The sequence below is a fragment of the Haliotis cracherodii genome, unplaced genomic scaffold (genome assembly GCF_022045235.1).
Source record: "Haliotis cracherodii isolate W230 unplaced genomic scaffold, xgHalCrac1.p SCAF_18, whole genome shotgun sequence".
Lineage (NCBI taxonomy): Eukaryota > Metazoa > Mollusca > Gastropoda > Lepetellida > Haliotidae > Haliotis > Haliotis cracherodii.
Window position 1 is genome coordinate 8089907 of NW_027266273.1, and position 20250 is coordinate 8110156.

The 20250-nt window shown below is 40.2% G+C and overlaps 1 protein-coding gene across 2 annotated transcripts; it reads left to right on the forward strand.

The window, feature by feature from the left end:
- Nucleotides 1–738: 738 nt before the first annotated feature.
- Nucleotides 739–14886, forward strand: LOC139465219 (innexin unc-9-like). Of its 2 annotated transcripts, XM_071246890.1 has the most exons (4): nt 739–791; nt 5214–5246; nt 7624–7789; nt 12712–14886. In XM_071246890.1, the coding sequence occupies exons 2-4, from the start codon at nt 5242–5244 to the stop codon at nt 13861–13863; spliced, it is 1323 nt and encodes a 440-aa protein (XP_071102991.1). In that variant the 5' UTR covers nt 739–791; nt 5214–5241; the 3' UTR covers nt 13864–14886. The 2 variants fall into 2 exon arrangements, with proteins under 2 accessions (XP_071102991.1, XP_071102992.1); XM_071246891.1 differs by lacking the exon at nt 5214–5246 and having other exon boundaries at nt 758–791.
- The last annotated feature ends 5364 nt before the right edge of the window (nt 14887–20250 follow it).

Consider the following 20250-nt stretch of genomic DNA (forward strand, 5'->3'; position numbering starts at 1 on the left):
TTAACCTAACCTAACCAGACTTTGGATAAGCCGATACCCTCTGACCCGTCAATAGATATTTTGACTATACAAGACTGTCATGACCATGCATTTATTGAAGTTACCATTTCGTACTATCAAAAATATATTAATAAGATGAGGTGAAATTGGGTTTAACGTCGCGTCCAAGATTATTGCAATTATATAGCGACGTGCATGCACTTGTGTGTATGGCTGCTTGTACTAGCCGGTATACTGACTCCGAGCCGACCAGTCCTTGTTTTAGCCCCTTAATGCCGAGCGCCAGACAGGGTAACAACAAGTACCAACTTTTAACGTCTTTTGGTACGCGGTCGGGAATCGAACCCCGGACGTTCCGCTCTCCGGGCGGATGCTCTACCTCAAGACCGCGGAGGCGGTTATATGTTAATAAAACAGCTCTGATTATATTCAATGTATCATACAATATTAATGTATCTGTACGTGTTTCATAATGGTGTTTGTTCTCACCAGTACTGATATAAAATGTGAGGGATCATGTATATTTTTTTGTACATATTTATTGTAGTGAAGATTGAATACACATTTACATTGTACCCCCCCCCCCATTTTTTTTTTTTTAAATTAAAAAAATCATGATCCATCTCCTTTTTTATCAGTATATAATGATGGATAAGTTTTCACTTCGTACAATTTATGAAAAAGGAGACGCCGTACAGTCTACATGTCTATATCATTTCCCGCGTTGCACTTGTATGTTTGTAGGTCAGACAGCAAAGAAGCGCGTTTATGGACTGAGAACGTGTTGCCAGGTAAATAACATACTTACTCTCATTATATAGTTATTTCGCCAATGACAGGGTCACCAAGATGCTTCAGAAAGTATTTGACATGTCAACATTTCCATATAAATCAAATCAGTAGTTATTTTTTTACACACTATCTGAACACAACAATATTACTTCCGCATGTGCCATGAACAGGCCATGAATATATTTGCTATAATTTCAACGTCATGAACTATATGTTGTTTAATCAATCAAGAGTGTCTGATTTTTTCGGGGCGGTCGGGTAGCCTAGTGGTTTAAGCGTTCGTTCGTCACGTCGATACCCGGGTTCGATTCCCGACATGGGTACAATGTGTGAAACCAATTTCTGGTGTCCCCTGTCGTGATATTGCTGGAATATTGCTAAAAGCGGCTTAAAGACCAAACTCACTCACTCACTCACTGAATGTCTCAACAAACATACTGATTTCTGGAAAAGGAGGCGTGCATTTTGCTTTATGTCATTTCGCGTCCAATATTCGCCTTCTTTTGTTTACAATGTATCACCAAAAGAGTTAGTCATAGTGTTAAATTTTTCTTTTTTGCTGTGTTAATGCTAACACTTCCTTGTTATTTCTGTCTCGCCAAATGATTAATCTAAATAAACCATGTTATTTAAACATGTTACATTCCGGCGTGCATATGTGCATGTGTGTATGCACATAAGCTTAGGTTAGCCAATGGCCACGTTAATTTAAAGTGAGGTGAGGTGAGGTGAGGTGAGGTGAGGTGAGGTGAAACAGGGTTAACGTCGCGTTCAATGTGATTGCATTGTAACCACGTGTATGTCGGTGCGTAGGAGTGTGTGTGTGTCCGTGCGTGCCTGCGTGCGTGTGTGTGTGTGTGTGTGTGTGCGCGCGCGCACACACGAATAACTGTTGAAATATGAGATCTCAAACACTTTTGAAATTTAAGGGGAACAAATGACTGGGGTCCCTAGGGTGACTTACAAAATGTATCCACTCAGCAAATATGAAATAACGTTCATTATTGCCAGACTAAGGAAGTGTTACGTTGGAAACAGTAAGTTATAACGTATTTGTGTATTTTCCCCCACGAACGCATAGTGTAGATACATGCATATGTATACATGTCTAATGTATTTGTACATGTTCGACAGACGCAGAACTAAACTTGTGAACCTGACGGGGAAGCAATCGTGCATATCATTAAATGGGATGGTAAACACTATAACCATGAAACTGTAGAAGCTTGATTCGGATTGGTCGAAATACCATTAAAATCAGGTATCCAATTCTGTTAGACGCCTCAAATTAACAAACTTTTTCAATAACAAACTTCCGTGTAAATACATCGATTTATCGAGAACCATCAAACCGATGCATTTAAAGAATGTCAATTAAACTGTATACGTTCGGCATAATAATTGGAACGGCATAATATGGTGTAGTCATGCACAGCTACACTACACCATCATTAGGACACAACTCTTTATCTAACATGATGAGGGGGCACGGGGGGCCCAGTCGTCTAAGGCGCCGCAATTCGCTAGGCAGAGTTGCGTCCCTTGGGCGCGCCAGAAACCTATGATTGTGGGTTCGAATCCAGGTTCGCTCCGATTATGTTTCTTGGTTTGTCAGCACCATACCCGTGCTCGGTGCTCGTGCAATTGGTAAACGTCTAAGACCTGCATCACTTCGGGCTTTCCTCCCACATTAAGCTGACACTCCGTGATATAACTGGAATACTGTTAAAAGCGGCGTTAAACCCAACTAACTCACTCTAACATGATGACATCTCTTTAAGAACATAAACAATTATGCAAAATGTACACTAACCACTGAGTCACAAATCGTACCGACTTGTCCAAAGTTAACATAACGGCGGTATACTTCTGGGTGGTTCCGTTGGTCCATGTAGGTCCACGCCACCAACATTCGCTGTGCAGAGTTGCGCCCCTTAGGCGAGACAGGATCCCAGATTCGTCTCATCTTATTTTGGGTTACTCAGCTTCATATCCTGGTCTTGGGTTTCAACAAAGTGATAAACGTTTAAGATTTGAATTACTTCGGGTTTTCCTTCCACATCATGCAGTGTGTCGAACTCGAGTTATCCGGGGTTCGAGACATCAGAGGAATTTATGCTAAATTTGGATACTTGGGACTCCCAAATGAGTTCGAGACAATTCGACACATAAAGTTCGATACAACGAAGTTCGACTATTCAACTACTGTTGAAGGCGGCGTCTAAAAATACTCCCTCCTTCAAGTAAGACATTGTTACAATCCTTGTCTAAAGCGGGATATAGCGTTAATGTTAATGCCAATGCTTGGCAACAACACGTATCCACAAAACTGGAATTACACACTGACTTAACCTCCAGTTCTGCGCCGGTTAAATCTGATTAACCCTTGGGATTTATATCTCGAGGATTACGAACATTATACTAACCTTCGCTGAAGTACATTATTGCTCTACAAACATTAGGATGACCCGTTTCGTTTCTGGTAAGTTGTTACTTCTATCTCCATTAGAAATAGTATAACTTGTGTGACCACAACATCTGCATTAACTGTTCTTAAAACTGCATAGCATTTTGCTAATTCGCGGACGATTTGCCTGATGAAGAGTTGGAAAGGTTTTGAAGACCTGCTTTGGAAACGGTACAATTTGTCAGGCCAGTGTATAATAACGAAAGTTAAATAAGTATGTTTTTAAATAATCATAAAATTACATTTGTAAAAAGTAACATCTGAATGTATCCGATTACACATTACCTGCTTCTTTGGTGAAATAGTCGCGAACTCTTTGTTGTCACGAGAAGCTCGAGTTGCACGTGCGAAAACCATCGCCGGTCGAGTCTACTTTTGTACAGGGTGGAAATACGTCAAGAGTGGCGTTTGATCGATACAATTTCGCAATTATTATGCCGTTTTTGCTGTTTTATATCTGATTAAAATTCTGAATAGGCTGGATAGCTAGGTTGTGCTTGCGATTGGATACCTTCGAGGAGAGAAGAGAGCTTGGGAAGTAAGAGATTGGGAAAGCAACATGACGCCGTCTTCTTACCAGACATTCATAAACATGACTCGTCTCACAATCGACCTCACACATACAGCGTATGGTGTACAACTGTTCATTGGCTGTATTCAGGCGACCATATAATATGTGTGTGTGTGTGTGTGTGTGTGTGTATAATGAATATATATATACACACACACGTATATATATATATATATATATATATAGATAGATAGATAGATAGATAGATAGATAGATAGATAGATGTGTGTGTGTGTATATATATATATATATATATATATATATATATATATATATATATATATATATATATATATATATACATATGGTTTTATTTTATTACATTTAGTATCCTCAGAACAAGGACGACTTTCCTCTATTTGTCAATGGTAGGACCGCATATTCAAGCTATGTCGCTGTGACCGCGTGTTTCACAATAGTCACAAAACTGTTATCTTCATGATACCTTCCTTGACGACGGTGTTCAACCACTGATTCAAATCCTAGTTGAAACCTCGTAAACTCCATTATGTCGGCATATTATTCAGAACGAAAATCTTCCGAAAGGAAAAACTCGAGAAATAGTCGATGTTTCCGAGTTTGACGCTTCCTCCGTAGGCTAATTTGCATACCACGTAACCTGACTTTTCTTGTGTTTTCAAACAAACACACTCATTCTGAAATCAGAGCAGACTCGCCTAATGGAAGCTGTTCAGTGCGTTTTACATAAATACATAATATATCAATAAATATATAGACATGCTACTACAACAGCACGTACATTTTATCAATGAAACTCAATCAATTTATAATCTGGGTGTATAGACTTTTCAAAACTGGATTAGGAGAAATATGTCATTTCCCGAATGGACTGTGGCAGAGGTACAAGATTGACCGCATGCGACTTTGGGTAGGCGAGTGGCCCCGATTATGTTTCTAGATTTCTCAGCACCATACCCGTACTCATGGTTTTCACGAAAACGGTAAATGTCTGAGACCTGCGTCACTGTGGGCTCTCCTCCCACATCAATCTGACACGCAGATATAAACTGGAATACTGTTCAAACCGGCGTTGAAAAAATCCTCACTCACTCACTGAAAACTTACAGCTGTAAACCCCTCTAAATTAGACTAAATACAGGAAATACTACTTACATTTCTAATACCACTTACAGTTATAAAAACCCGGACATTAAAAGTGGTTTCTATTTGACTTTTATTTCGACCATGTTTTAAGGAAGTATTTAGTTCATTTTGTGTTTGCGTAAATTGCATTTTGTAATATGCACCCGGTCTCTGTACTATGTGAAGTCACGGTCGTTGGACTAATCGTGTAATCTGATACATCCAGTGTATAAGTTTGTTGTGTAATAACATTATTAATACCTCGTGACCTCATTGCAGATGTGAACGTTGATTTCGACTTGACAGCATGGTGTAAGTATACATATTGTCTTCGGTAGATTCCTGATTATCTTGTGACACTGTCGTCATCGCCTAGATGAACCGTGTCAGTGTTATTTCATTGTAAACGGTCAAGAAGCGACACTTTATTGTTGATCTGCTAATCGGCCGAATTACGAGGACGAACGGTTTTGTATATAGTTTGACCAGAAATGATTTTACAATGAGAACATTGTAAATTATAGATTTATTAAGTCATAGACCAAGAAATAAGTTTGCTGTACAAACAATGCCTACCTTAAGCTACAAAACAGTAAAATTGATCAATATTTTGTCCGACCACATATTTTCTTAATAATGTGACGAGGCTTACTGCCCATCAAGGAAGTAAGAAAATCATGAGTCCATGAGTCATATCACATAAATATTATTTAGATTTTTTTATTCATATTGTCGTTCATGATTCCCCAAATAATTTCAGTTGGTTTCCGGCCCGGACACTCCAGGAGTTTAACATTTTGCTCGTTAAGATCCGGTTAGAATAGGTCTTCAACAACCCATGCATGCCGTTATAGACGACAATGTTTGTCGTAAGAGACAACTGACGGGATCGGGTGGTCAGGCTCGCTGACTTGGTGATGCATGTCATCGTATCCCAATTGGGTGGATCGATGCTCATGATGTCAATCACTGGATTGTCTGGTCCAAACTCGATTATTTACAGACCGCCGTCATAAAGCTGGAATATTGCTAAGTGCAGCGTTAAACAAAACAACAACAACAACTTTCCTGAAAATGCTTTGCTCTTTATTTTAGATCATTGTCTTGCTTGAATATTCACCAGTCACCATACAAAATGTGTGTTGTTGGAAGGAATTGTCCCTGTAGAAAATCAGTGTGCACCTCACTGGTTATGTTACCTATACATAATGGCGTGGCACCCAACACAGACACCCCACCCCACACATGAAATTTAGGACTGTTCTGTGGACGCTGGTAAAGTGGTTTTACTGTACATTTTGTCCACATTTGTATGAAGTTTGGGTATATACATATTGAACTTTCACCTGAGAAAATAACATTGTCCCAGTTGACATTTCTATGCGCCAAAACACCAGTTCAAAAGTCGTTCTTGCTGTTCAGGTTTTAGGAGTAGTGATAGAATTCCTCGTGATTTCTGCACGGCATGCAAATGCGTTCTTATTGTCTCTTTTGAAACATGATCAGAACTTTTCTTCTTTTAATTATTACATGCCATTTTGTCTGTTTTGAGAGGCAAACATTCCAATTCGTCTTCTATTGACCAACAGTCGATTTCTTTGGCCTACCTGCTCCCTTTTTGCGCTCAATTCCATCTCCACTCTCAATATTTTTCAAAACACGATAAACAGTTGATAGTGGAATGTCTGTTCTCCCTGTAATGAATGTTCTGATCATATTCATTAACTGTATAATTAAAATATAATCTTTCTTTTTTTCAAAGCTGCTATTTCCACTGTGGTACTATTTGCCGTCGGCTAGCTTGTTTACCAAGGGAGACAACTTTGGTCTCACTTTACAAATATGACACCTGGAGTTGTCTCCCTTAAGACTAAGTTCTACACACACCTTTGCTATAATATACACTGATGGCCAAAATAGTATAAAATATTCTAAATAATTTCTGGTCAAACTTTAGTGTAGCGCATCCATGCTAGTGAACCATGTCAAATCACAATTGTTGGGAACACTCGTGTAATAGTGTAGCAAAGGAGAGTACATTTATCTGATATTCTAGCTGAATGAACGGCCAATTATGTTACTTGCCGAGAAATAGGTTATATTTGTTTACAGATAACTTAACTTTTGGTAGGGGTTTTCTGAGTCTCCAGGCCAGGTCTGGTGGTTGTGAGATGATGTTGCCATACGTATATTGAATCTTATAATGGTGCCGACCGATTTCCGACTTCATTCAAGTTGAAGTAACAGTCACCACGGATATGATTTTGGTTGGTTGGTTTGTTGTTTAACGCCGCACTCAGCAATATTCCAGCTATATGACGGCGGTCTGTAAATAATCGAGTCTCGACCCAACAATCCAATGATTGACAACATTAATATCGATCCACGTAATTGGGATCGATGACATGCATCAACCAAGTCAGCGAGCATGACCACCCGATCCCGTTAGTCGCCTTTTACGCCAAGCATAGTCACCTTTTACGGCAAGCATGGGTTACTGAAGGCCTATTCTACACCGGAATCTTCACGGGTCTCCCACCACAACGGATATGAACATTGAACTGTGTTTAAATCTCCCTTACCCGAGCACAGACATATGCTGGTCATCGGTAAAAACATCCAATTACAAGAGGTTTCATATTATCATGTTTGCGTTCGTTGCTTCTAAAAGATTCATGTTTTGCTTTAGGTTGGACAACATTATAAACAAGTTTTCACAGCTGCGACTCGCTAATGTGATCAGGGATGACGACGTCGTCGACCAACTCCATCACTATGTGATGGTAGTCACGTTGACCACACTCGCTATCGGGATCGGAACTAAACAGTTTGTGGGCAAGCCGATCCACTGTTGGGTAAGTTGACAAACACATTGACATATAGATCCATAGATACAGCATGGTGTATGTATATCAGATGGTCAGACAGATAGATCCATAGATACAGCATGGTGAATGTATATCAGTTGGACAGACAGATAGGTCCTTAGATACAGCATGGTGTATGTATATCAGTTGGACAGACAGACAGATCCATAGATACAGCATTGTGTATGTATATCGGTTGGACAGACAGATGGGTCCATAGATACAGCTTGGTGTATGTATATCAGTTGGACAGACAGACAGGTCCATAGATACAGCATAGTGTATGTATATCAGTTGGACAGACAGATAGGTCCTTAGATACAGCTTGGTGTATGTATATCAGTTGGACAGACAGACAGGTCCATAGATACAGCATGGTGTATGTATATCAGATGGACAGACAGATAGATCCATAGATACAGCATTGTGTATGTATATCGGTTGGACAGACAGATGGGTCCATAGATACAGCTTGGTGTATGTATATCAGTTGGACAGACAGACAGGTCCTTAGATACAGCATGGTGTATGTATATCAGATGGACAGACAGATAGGTCCATAGATACAGCATGGTGTATGTATATCAGATGGACAGACAGATAGATCCATAGATACAGCATGGTGTATGTATATCAGATGGACAGACAGACAGATCCATAGATACAGCATTGTGTATGTATATCGGATGGACAGACAGATGGGTCCATAGATACAGCTTGGTGTATGTATATCAGTTGGACAGACAGACAGGTCCATAGATACAGCATAGTGTATGTATATCAGTTGGACAGACAGATAGGTCCTTAGATACAGCTTGGTGTATGTATGTATATCAGATGGACAGACAGATAGATCCATATATACAGCATGGTGTATGTATACCAGTAGCACAGACAGACAGGTCCTTAGATACAACATGGTGTATGTATATCAGTTGGACAGACAGACAGATCCATAGATACAGCTTGGTGTATGTATGTGTATCAGATGGACAGACAGACAGGTCCTTAGATACAGCATGGTGAATGTATATCAGATGGACAGACAGATAGATCCATAGATACAGCATGGTGTATGTATATCAGGTGGACAGACAGATAGATCCATAGATACAGCTTGGTGTATGTATATCAGATGGACAGACAGATAGATCCATAGATACAGCATGGTGTATGTATATCAGTAGCACAGAGAGACAGATCCATAGATACAGCTTGGTGTATGTATGTGTATCAGATGGACAGACAGATAGATCCATAGATACAGCTTGGTGTATGTATGTGTATCAGATGGACAGACAGATAGATCCATAGATACAGCATGGTGTATGTATGTGTATCAGATGGACAGACAGACAGATCCATAGATACAGCTTGGTGTATGTATGTGTATCAGATGGACAGACAGATAGATCCATAGATACAGCATGGTGTGTGTACATCGGTTGGACAGACAGATAGATCCATAGATACAGCATGGTGTATGTATATCAGTAGCACAGACAGACAGGTCCTTAGATACAGCTTGGTGTATGTATGTGTATCAGATGGACAGACAGATAGATCCATATATACAGCATGGTGTATGTATATCAGTAGCACAGACAGATAGATCCATAGATACAGCATAGTATATATATATCGGTTGGAGAGACAGATAGATCCATAGATACAGCATGGTGTATGTATATCAGATGGTCAGACAGATAGATCCATAGATACAGCATAGTGTATATGTATCAGATGGACAGACAGATAGATCCATAGATACAGCATGGTGAATGTATATCAGATGGACAGACAGATAGGTCCATAGATACAGCATGGTGTATGTATATCAGTTGGACAGACAGACAGGTCCTTAGATACAGCTTGGTGTATGTATGTATATCAGATGGACAGACAGATAGATCCATATATACAGCATGGTGTATGTATATCAGTAGCACAGACAGACAGGTCCTTAGATACAGCATGGTGTATGTATATCAGATGGACAGACAGACAGGTCCTTAGATACAGCATGGTGAATGTATATCAGATGGACAGACAGACAGGTCCTTAGATACAGCATGGTGTATGTATATCAGATGGACAGACAGATAGGTCCATAGATACAGCATAGTGTATGTATATCAGTTGGACAGACAGACAGGTCCTTAGATACAGCTTGGTGTATGTATGTATATCAGATGGACAGACAGATAGATCCATATATACAGCATGGTGTATGTATACCAGTAGCACAGACAGACAGGTCCTTAGATACAGCATGGTGTATGTATATCAGTTGGACAGACAGACAGATCCATAGATACAGCTTGGTGTATGTATGTGTATCAGATGGACAGACAGATAGATCCATAGATACAGCATGGTGTATGTATATCAGTAGCACAGACAGACAGGTCCTTAGATACAGCATGGTGTATGTATATCAGTTGGACAGACAGATAGGTCCATAGATACAGCATAGTGTATGTATGTATATCAATTGGACAGACAAACAGATCAATAGATACAGCATGGTGTATGTATATCAGATGGACAGACAGATAGATCCATAGATACAGCATAGTATATATATATCGGTTGGAGAGACAGATAGATCCATAGATACAGCATGGTGAATGTATATCAGTTGGACAGACAGACAGATCCATAGATACAGCATAGTGTATGTATGTTTATCAGATGGACAGACAGATAGATCCATAGATACAGCATGGTGTGTGTACATCGGTTGGACAGACAGATAGATCCATAGATACAGCATGGTGTATGTATATCAGATGGACAGACAAATAGATCCATAGATACAGCATGGTGTATGTATATCAGATGGACAGACAGATAGATCCATAGATACAGCATGGTGAATGTATATCAGATGGACAGACAGATAGATCCATAGATACAGCATGGTGTATGTATATCAGATGGACAGACAGATAGATCCATAGATACAGCATGGTGTATGTATGTATATCAGATGGACAGACAGATAGATCCATAGATACAGCATGGTGAATGTATATCAGATTGACAGACAGATAGATCCATATATACAGCATGGTGAATGTATATCAGATGGACAGACAGACACGTCCTTAGATACAGCATGGTGTATGTATATCAGATGGACAGACAGATAGATCCATAGATACAGCATGGTGTATGTATATCAGATGGACAGACAGATAGATCCATAGATACAGCATGGTGTATGTATATCAGATGGACAGACAGATAGATCCATAGATACAGCATGGTGTATGTATATCAGATGGACAGACAGATAGGTCCATAGATACAGCATGGTGTATGTATATCAGATGGTCAGACAGATAGATCCATAGATACAGCATGGTGTATGTATATCAGATGGACAGACAGATAGATCCATAGATACAGCATGGTGTATGTATATCAGATGGACAGACAGATAGATCCATAGATACAGCATGGTGTATGTATATCAGATGGACAGACAGATAGATCCATAGATACAGCATGGTGAATGTATATCAGATGGACAGACAGATAGATCCATAGATACAGCATGGTGAATGTATATCAGATGGACAGACAGATAGGTCCATAGATACAGCATGGTGTATGTATATCAGATGGACAGACAGATAGATCCATAGATACAGCATAGTATATATATATATCAGATGGACAGACAGATAGATCCATAGATACAGCATGGTGAATGTATATCAGATGGACAGACAGATAGATCCATAGATACAGCATGGTGAATGTATATCAGATGGACAGACAGATAGATCCATAGATACAGCTTGGTGTATGTATGTGTATCAGATGGACAGACAGATAGATCCATAGATACAGCATGGTGTATGTATATCAGATGGACAGACAGATAGATCCATAGATACAGCATGGTGAATGTATATCAGATGGACAGACAGATAGGTCCATAGATACAGCATGGTGAATGTATATCAGATGGACAGACAGATAGATCCATATATACAGCATGGTGAATGTATATCAGATGGACAGACAGATAGATCCATAGATACAGCATGGTGTATGTATATCAGATGGACAGACAGATAGATCCATAGATACAGCATGGTGAATGTATATCAGATGGACAGACAGATAGATCCATAGATACAGCATGGTGAATGTATATCAGATGGACAGACAGATAGATCCATAGATACAGCATGGTGTATGTATATCAGATGGACAGACAGATAGATCCATAGATACAGCGTGGTGTATGTATATCGGTTGGACAGACAGATAGATCCATATATACAGAATGGTGAATGTATATCAGTTGGACATAGAGACAGATCCATAGATACAGCATAGTTTATGTATATCAGTTGGACATACAGACAGAGCTATTGATACAGTGTAGTGTATGTATGATATCAGTCGGACATACATACGGATCTATAGATACAGCATAGTTTATGTATATCAGTTGGACATACAGACAGAGCTATTGATACAGTGTAGTGTATGTATGATATCAGTTGGACATACAGACAGAGCTATTGATACAGCATGGTGTATGTATGATATCAGTCGGACAGACAGACAGATCCATAGGTACATCGTTAGGTATGGATCCATAGATTCAGTGCAGTCTATATGGCAGAACAGTGGGTCAGACAGACAGACAGACAGATCCGTAGAGACAGTGTGATCGATCACTTTGACAGATACTCTGTTATACAGACACATTCAGATATATAGCATAGAAGGCACAAGCATTGGAATGGCGAAACAGATATATGTTATGAAACAGACACACTGACAAAATGCTATAGACTGCCAAGTAGAACATTGTACCATGGATGATATTCATAATGACACTATGGATTGATTCGTGAAGACGTTTCCTATCTCGTTTACTTCAGCTCCCAGCGCAGTATAAAGAGGATGACCAGCAGGACTACGTGAACAGCCTCTGCTGGATCTCCGACCTCTACAACGTCCCCTTCATCCACGAACTCCCCATTGCAGACGAAGACCGCTTCTCTTCCGACAAGGCCATCAACTACTACCGATGGGCCATGCTCATCCTCATCCTCCAGGCTGTGATGTTTGAGCTGCCGCACTTCTTCTGGAAAAGTTTAAAAGGTCATTCCGGTTTGAACATCAAGAAGATCATATCAATGTGTATGGAGTGCCAGTTAAGCTCCAAGGCTGCTCGTGTGAAGAAACTGGGCCAGGTTGCAATGTTCATAGACAGATGGTTGAGGACGTATCGCAGATTTACCACACCTATTCTCAACTGTTGTCAGTTTGGGAAACGATCAGGGCGTTATCTGGTTCTGTTGTACATGTTCACCAAATTCCTTTACCTCGTCAATGTTGTAGCACAGTTCCAGATTCTCACTATATTCCTTGGCTTCAACTACTGGACGTATGGTGTTGAGGTCGGAGGATATCTGGCCGAAGATCCACTCTGGAAAGACTTTCAGCACTTCCCTCGGATTGGAATGTGCGATTACGACATCAGGCAGCTTCAAAATATCCATCGATACACAGTCCAGTGTGTTCTCTCTATTAACCTTTTCCTGGAAAAGATCTTCGCTGGACAGTGGTTTGTCATGGTCATTCTATCCGTGGTGACTCTTCTCAGTTTTTTGTCCTGGCTCGTCGAGGAGGTGTTTACGTCTCGGCGAGAACGTTTCCTGCACAAATACATATACTTGATCGATGAAGAAAGAAAGAAAGATGGCGGTTCTCTGGATACAAAACTTTTCAAGAAATTTGTCAGGGGATATCTCCGCCAGGATGGTGTCTTCTTGATTAGGATTGTTGTCAATAACACAAACGACATACTGGCTTATGACCTGCTGAATCAACTCTGGAAATTATTTGAAAATAAACACAAGTTCAGTTCAGCTGAAGCTGAACCGCTAATTAATGGAGTAACACTGGGAGAGAAAACAGAAGGTGAAACTGCAACATGGCTGTTGCCAAATGAAGTTTCCAGGAATAAAGTACCAAAGAAAAGAAAGTTTGCCCGAACCGCTTCAAGGAGCTTAAGCCGAGAATCATAGACGAAACTTCAAATACTAGTATAGGCGTTTTATATGTATGTCACATATCAGATCCACCTAAGCAATACATAACAAATTACGTTTTTATCTAAATGTTTTATCTATATGTGGTTATTAACTATTTTGAAAAGTTGAATACTGTTAGTTAATACTTTTAGGTGAATCTGTTTTGAGAAATGTTAGTGAGTGAGTGAGTGTGTGTGAGTTGGGTTTAACGCCGCTTTTAACAGTATTTCAGTTATATGGCGGCGTGTCAGCTTAGTGTGGGAGGAAAGCCCGAAGTGATGCACAGCGAATCGCGGCGCCTTAGATGACTGGGCCACCCGTGCCACCATTACAAAGTTGCGTTCCTTTGGCACACCAGAAACCTATGATTGTGGGTTCGAATCCCGGTTCCCGGTTCCCGGTCCGTTGTCGTGGGTTTCACCGAAGTGGTAAACGTCTGAGACCTGCATCACTTCGGGCTTTCCTCCTTTTCTTCCACATTAAGCTGACACGTCGTGATATAACTGGAAAGCTGTTCAAAGTGGCGTTTCACCCAACTCACTCACTCACTGATGAACGTTGATAACATGTATACGTATGACCTGTTGAAAATGCGCGAGAATTATCTTTGCATACAGATCATTGTCGGTAGATGCGACGACCCACTCTGTCCACAAGTATCCGCAGGTTGTTGGTTCGAATCCCGAGATAGTGATTCTGGTTTAAAAAAAGAATGTCCTTTAATATGGGTGAAACTGGCATTAGAGCCTATTTGCGGATCCCAATAAGAGACGCGACACAGAACAGATAAAAGTGGCAATAAACCGACATTATTCACTCAGATTCGGCTAAATACATGTATTGCTTCAAGAGTATTAATTTTTCCTGTTTGTTTGAAATACATGCATTAAAGGTGAACAATTGACTTGTCTTTGCATGTGTTTGTGACGGTTGCCACCGGTACGCTCACCTTTTCGCAAACACCTGGTATCAAAACTATTTGATAGTGATTCATTAGTACATGTTTTGTTTGTTTGTTTCACGCCATACTCAGCAATATTCCAGCTATTTGACGGCGTTCTGAAAATAATCGAGTCTGGACCAGAATACCGAGTGATTGACATCATGAGCATCGATCCACGAAATTGGGATACGATGACATGCATTAATCAAGTCAGCGAGCTTGACCACCCGATCCCGTTAGTCGCCTCTTACAACTAGCAAAGTCGCCTCTCATGGCAAGCATGGGTTGCCGAAGACATATTCTCTACCCGGATCTTCACTGGCCCATAAATACATGCTCATGATATAGTCGTAATCGTACAATCGACTTGGTAGAGATTTCTTATGAATTTGGAAATCGTTGAGGTTGGGTGATGTGCAACTATATAACAACGTCATGCACTCATGCACGTGCACCAGGTAGGGTAACAACAAGTACCATCTTTTGACGTCTTTTGGTATGACGCGGTCGGGGATCGAACCAGCGACCTTACGCTCTACAGGCACTAAGCACCGCACCACCGTGAAATCAGAATCTGCGTAGGTGTACGTCATATATAATCAGTAATTGTGCAGCTATACCACGGCGTCTGACGAAGCAAATGACCAGAGGATAACAAAACAAAACAATGATTCATTACGCGAGAAAAGATCAGTCCTCGGGTTATGATTACACACAATGCACAAGGTCACAGCTGAGAGCTACCTTCCCTCTGACCGCCCGTCCAAGTATATACATCATACGTTTTTGTTACGTAGTGAATTGTTGCATTGACTTTGTAGCTTATAATATGTTATGTAACTCCGTTGTATATGGGCATGTGGCCTTTCACACAATAAAGAACTGAATTGAATGAAACTGAGCCATGTAACCACCCAATCCCCACCTCGCATGATCTGCAGGCAGTACCTGAATCGATCCTTCCTATAAAGCACACCGATGAGACTGCTCCTTTGGTCTAGTGGTAGAGCGTCCGCCCGGAGAGCGGATGGTCCGGGTTTCGATCCCCGGCCGCGTCATACCAATAGACCTTAAAAGATGGTACTTGTTGTTGCCTTTCCTGACGCTCGGCATTAAGGGGCTAAAACAAGGAGTGTGTATACTGTGTTTGAGTGGGTATTCATGTTTAACTGTGGCCAAGCATTAGCCACACACACACACGTCGCTATATAAGTGCAATAATCTTGGACGCGACGTTAAACCCAATTTCACCTCACCTCACACTGATGATTCGACCCAAAACGTCCCTAGAACGATATTGTGACGTCATTTCCCGGGCTTGTCTGATAACACCTTGCGATCTGAGCTGGGACTTAACCTAACGCCAGGGTAAACCATCACTGGACCGGCCTATATTTACTCACAGAAATTGATACATAGGATAATCAGATACCCATACAGCCGGTGGAGGTGGGAGCGTTGGTGGTGAGGGGTATATTAGGGCGGGGTAATACTAAAAACGATAAAACAATGGTCAATGGTGTACAAAGGACGGGGTTATATCATCCGGGATACCGACTGTGATATGTGTCAGTCAGTCTTCCGAATAAAGTAGTAACCACTTCCAAACAAGGCAGTGAATACATCCAAATATGGGACAGCAGTACCAAGAAATTACATTTAGCGTGGAGCCAGCATTGTCAGTCACAGGGACGAGAAATTCCAAGAATTACCAGTCAGACGCGAACTTTTCTCAAGACCATTGTCTTCTAGAAGGTGTGGCTGTCAGATAACTGAAACGCCTGAAAATACGCTTTGTACGCCCCTTGTTTATTCAACGTAACTTAAATTTCATGTATTTCATTTGCACATTTCATTGATCTTATTTCGATAGGGTAAATGTCGAACATACCACTGCCCCCTACTGAAACTAGGACCACAGTTTGTTTCTCTGGATGGTCGACATATTATACACAGACGCAGTTAACTGTGTAGTCAAACAACTATTACCATGGGATATGTGCCAAACATTCCGTACCTAATCGATAGCCGTATTATTTTTATAATGTAAGTTTGTCTCTTTGCAAACAAAAATATAATGTGTTCGGACAGAAAATTAAAACACGATCGTATAAAAAAAGTGGCTAGTTTATATGAAAATACATGTATATGAAAGGTAACTATTTTTCAGTGTACTACATTTATAACGAACACGCTTATGACGTACCGACGGATATAACGAATTGTTTTTGTCCCGTCCATTTGCTGTACGTGTGCTTATAACGAACTACGGTTAAAGGAACTAAAATTAGTGGTCCCATTGTGTTCGTTATAACCGTAGTTTATTATATGGATATGTAATGCACGGAATGGAATATGCGATTTCAATGGTGTAAACAATAACTCCTCATCACGAATGTTGCTTTTGTCGGTTAAAGAGCCGATGTTTATTTTCCACTGTAGCGTATTATATTAAGTTGAACATGTTAATGTTTGTAACAAATGTTATATTTGGGATAACACGTTCTTAGTAAAGTACAGATTCTCGTACTTTTTGGGGGTTGAGTCCCGTCCGTCCCGTTTAAGTTTGACGATTTCGAATGACCTCGTTAGACTACCCTCTTTTTATAAATGTCGGATTATACAGGATAATATGTTTCATGAGCCTTGTCGGGGATCTTAGTACCGGGGAGTAGATTACCGAGAGAACATTTTGTTCATCAATTCGTCAGTATATCACAAATTCGTCGTCTAAAACGAAGAGCAGGACAATATCAGTTCAACAACACACTTCTTACAGAACACCTCACCTAAATTTCCAAGTGTATACTTTCTTTTACCTGACAGTATAGAAGGACTATTGGTGAGTGCGTCGTTAATGAACAAACAAACTTACATAGCTATGAGTTGTGCGTGACATGTCATTGGCTAAGATTTCAAAGCTATGATTCCGATACTGACAGAGATTCAGATTAGTCAGGGTCCTTATTTGACAGGTACTATCGAAAAGAGTGACTTTTCACAATACCACTTGTGTCATACTGTTTGTGAAACATTTAAAGATGTTTGAAGCTTTCCTCTTAAAACTGACATTGACTGTTTGAAAGTTTTTTAAACCTGATGTGAACTAGTTGTCAAGCAACTATCATCGCGGTTGCAATCCAATGACCGTGTTTGCGTGGTATGTCGTCAAATGGGCATCTCTTATCGGTGAGTGGGATTGCTTTATCAAACAAACGGTCACCCGTGGTAAAATGTTCACAAGGAACTTTGGTATCCCAGAATTCCCACATTGGAGGAGACAGGTTATCTGGGGTCACTGTGTGGTGTGTGAGGCAAGTCATGGACGCACACTGACTGCCCCCTGCACCCCCATCGTCATCCCAGTAGCATGAATATTCGGATAGACTTTAATCGGTCCAAAATAATCTCAGGAGTCAGATTGTGAGTGAGAGATGTTGTTGACATTATTCAAGGCACAATACACTGATCATAGGTAGACATTCTTCCAGCCATATCATGGGCGGATACAGCTTTTTTGAAAAAGGGGTGGGTGGGGGTGGGGGTGGGGTTGGGTTGGGGTGGGTGCACAATTAAGATCTATTTATTGTCTTTGGTGGTATGGTAATTTATATAGAAATAATTATTTTTTTCGAAATATATGGGGGGGGGGGGGGGGGGGGGGGGGTGCGCACCATGCATATCCAAGCACAGGACACTTATCATAGGTATACATCATCAAGGTCGGGGATCAAAGATGGGGAGGTGAAATGGGGTTGAACGTCGCGATATTTATTATGATTATGGAAATAGTTTTGTCTTTTCTATTTCCATACAGACAGTTCCTATCGTGTCAATGAATACTTAATTTAGTCAGTAAAACGAAGTTGTAAAACTTAACGCCGCACTCTTCAGTATTCCAGTTATATGACGGCGGTCTGTAAATAATCGTATTTGGACCAGACAATCCAAGGATTGACATCACGAGCATAGATCCACGCAGTTGGGATACGATGACATGCATCATCCAAGTCAGCGAGCTGGACCAGCCGTTAGTCACCTCTTATGACAATCATAGTCGCCTTTTACGGCAGGTATGGGTTGGAGACCGATTCTAACCCGGATCTTCACGGGTCGAATGGTTAATTAACAAGGTTTTTTTTTATCAAGCAACGTACATGTATAATAATAAGTAGAACAACGTACACACATGTCAAATACATACAAGCGACAAGACCCTTGTCATAACCAGAAGAAATATATGTTAATAGCAGAGTTGTACGTTTCCGACTGTATGATAAGGATATGTTGTTATGAAATTACTAGTAAATAATGATGACACCAGATGCTCTCGAAAAGGTGGGCGTGTCATCTCCAACCTGTGTCAGAAATGCCATAGCACCCACAATGTGGCCATGTTTATATGGAGACACCTTTCTTGCAGAACCGGTCAATTAAGTTTGTTGGCTGAGGAGTCATATACAGGGAAAGACACAGCCTAACAGTATTGGTCCGTAACGCGGGTTTCCAGATTCACGGGGTCCGGATTAACGAGTGAGTACTGTATGTGCAATTACAAACATAATAATGGAAACACGCGTCTTTATTATATCACCAGAATATCTCATTGGACAAAATTTGAGTAAACAGTAATGACAAAAAATTTCATCGCCATATCATGTATATACCACTAGACACTAGACTAGACATGTACCACTAGACAGGTAAGGTATGGTGTAATCTTTCTAATGACTGTCCGTACATTAACATAGATTCATACATATATGGGATAAGAACAATAAAGCTGAAACGAAGACAATTTGTTCACGGTTAATGCTTTCGCTACGTATATACATTCCGTAAGATCCTATTGCTATCATTAAACCCGTTTTTTGGTTGAACGAGTGCCGTAGGTCTTTTCAGAATTGAGTAAATACAGATATGTCAGGGAATATAAGTACGCTGAAATGGCCTATATGGGAATTACGCACAGTGTTGTTATATTAATTTCACAAGTGTATTTGTACGCAGGCAACTGAAAAATAATTATAATTGTGTGATTGTGACTGATTATTTTAGTCAGATACCATGACCATGTGGAACTCTTGAAAAATATAACTGGATCCAGTGTTTACAACTGATATAGGTAGATTAACGGTAAAGATACATCAAGAATAGCTTTCATTACTAGTAATGATATAATAAAGCATATATGTGGAATTATATAATAAAGAACTAAGACTCTATGTGATAACACTAATGTGATAATACAACACTAATGTGATAATACAAATGTGATAATATAATAATTATAATAATGTTACCCTACAAAGCCCATGGCACTATGCTTGTTAATGCAAACCTATTATAAGTACTGTAACGTTATTTAACTAACGGCAATGCTAAGCTAATCTTGTATTCATGATCTCAATCGATGTTGAAGAAATATACCATATATA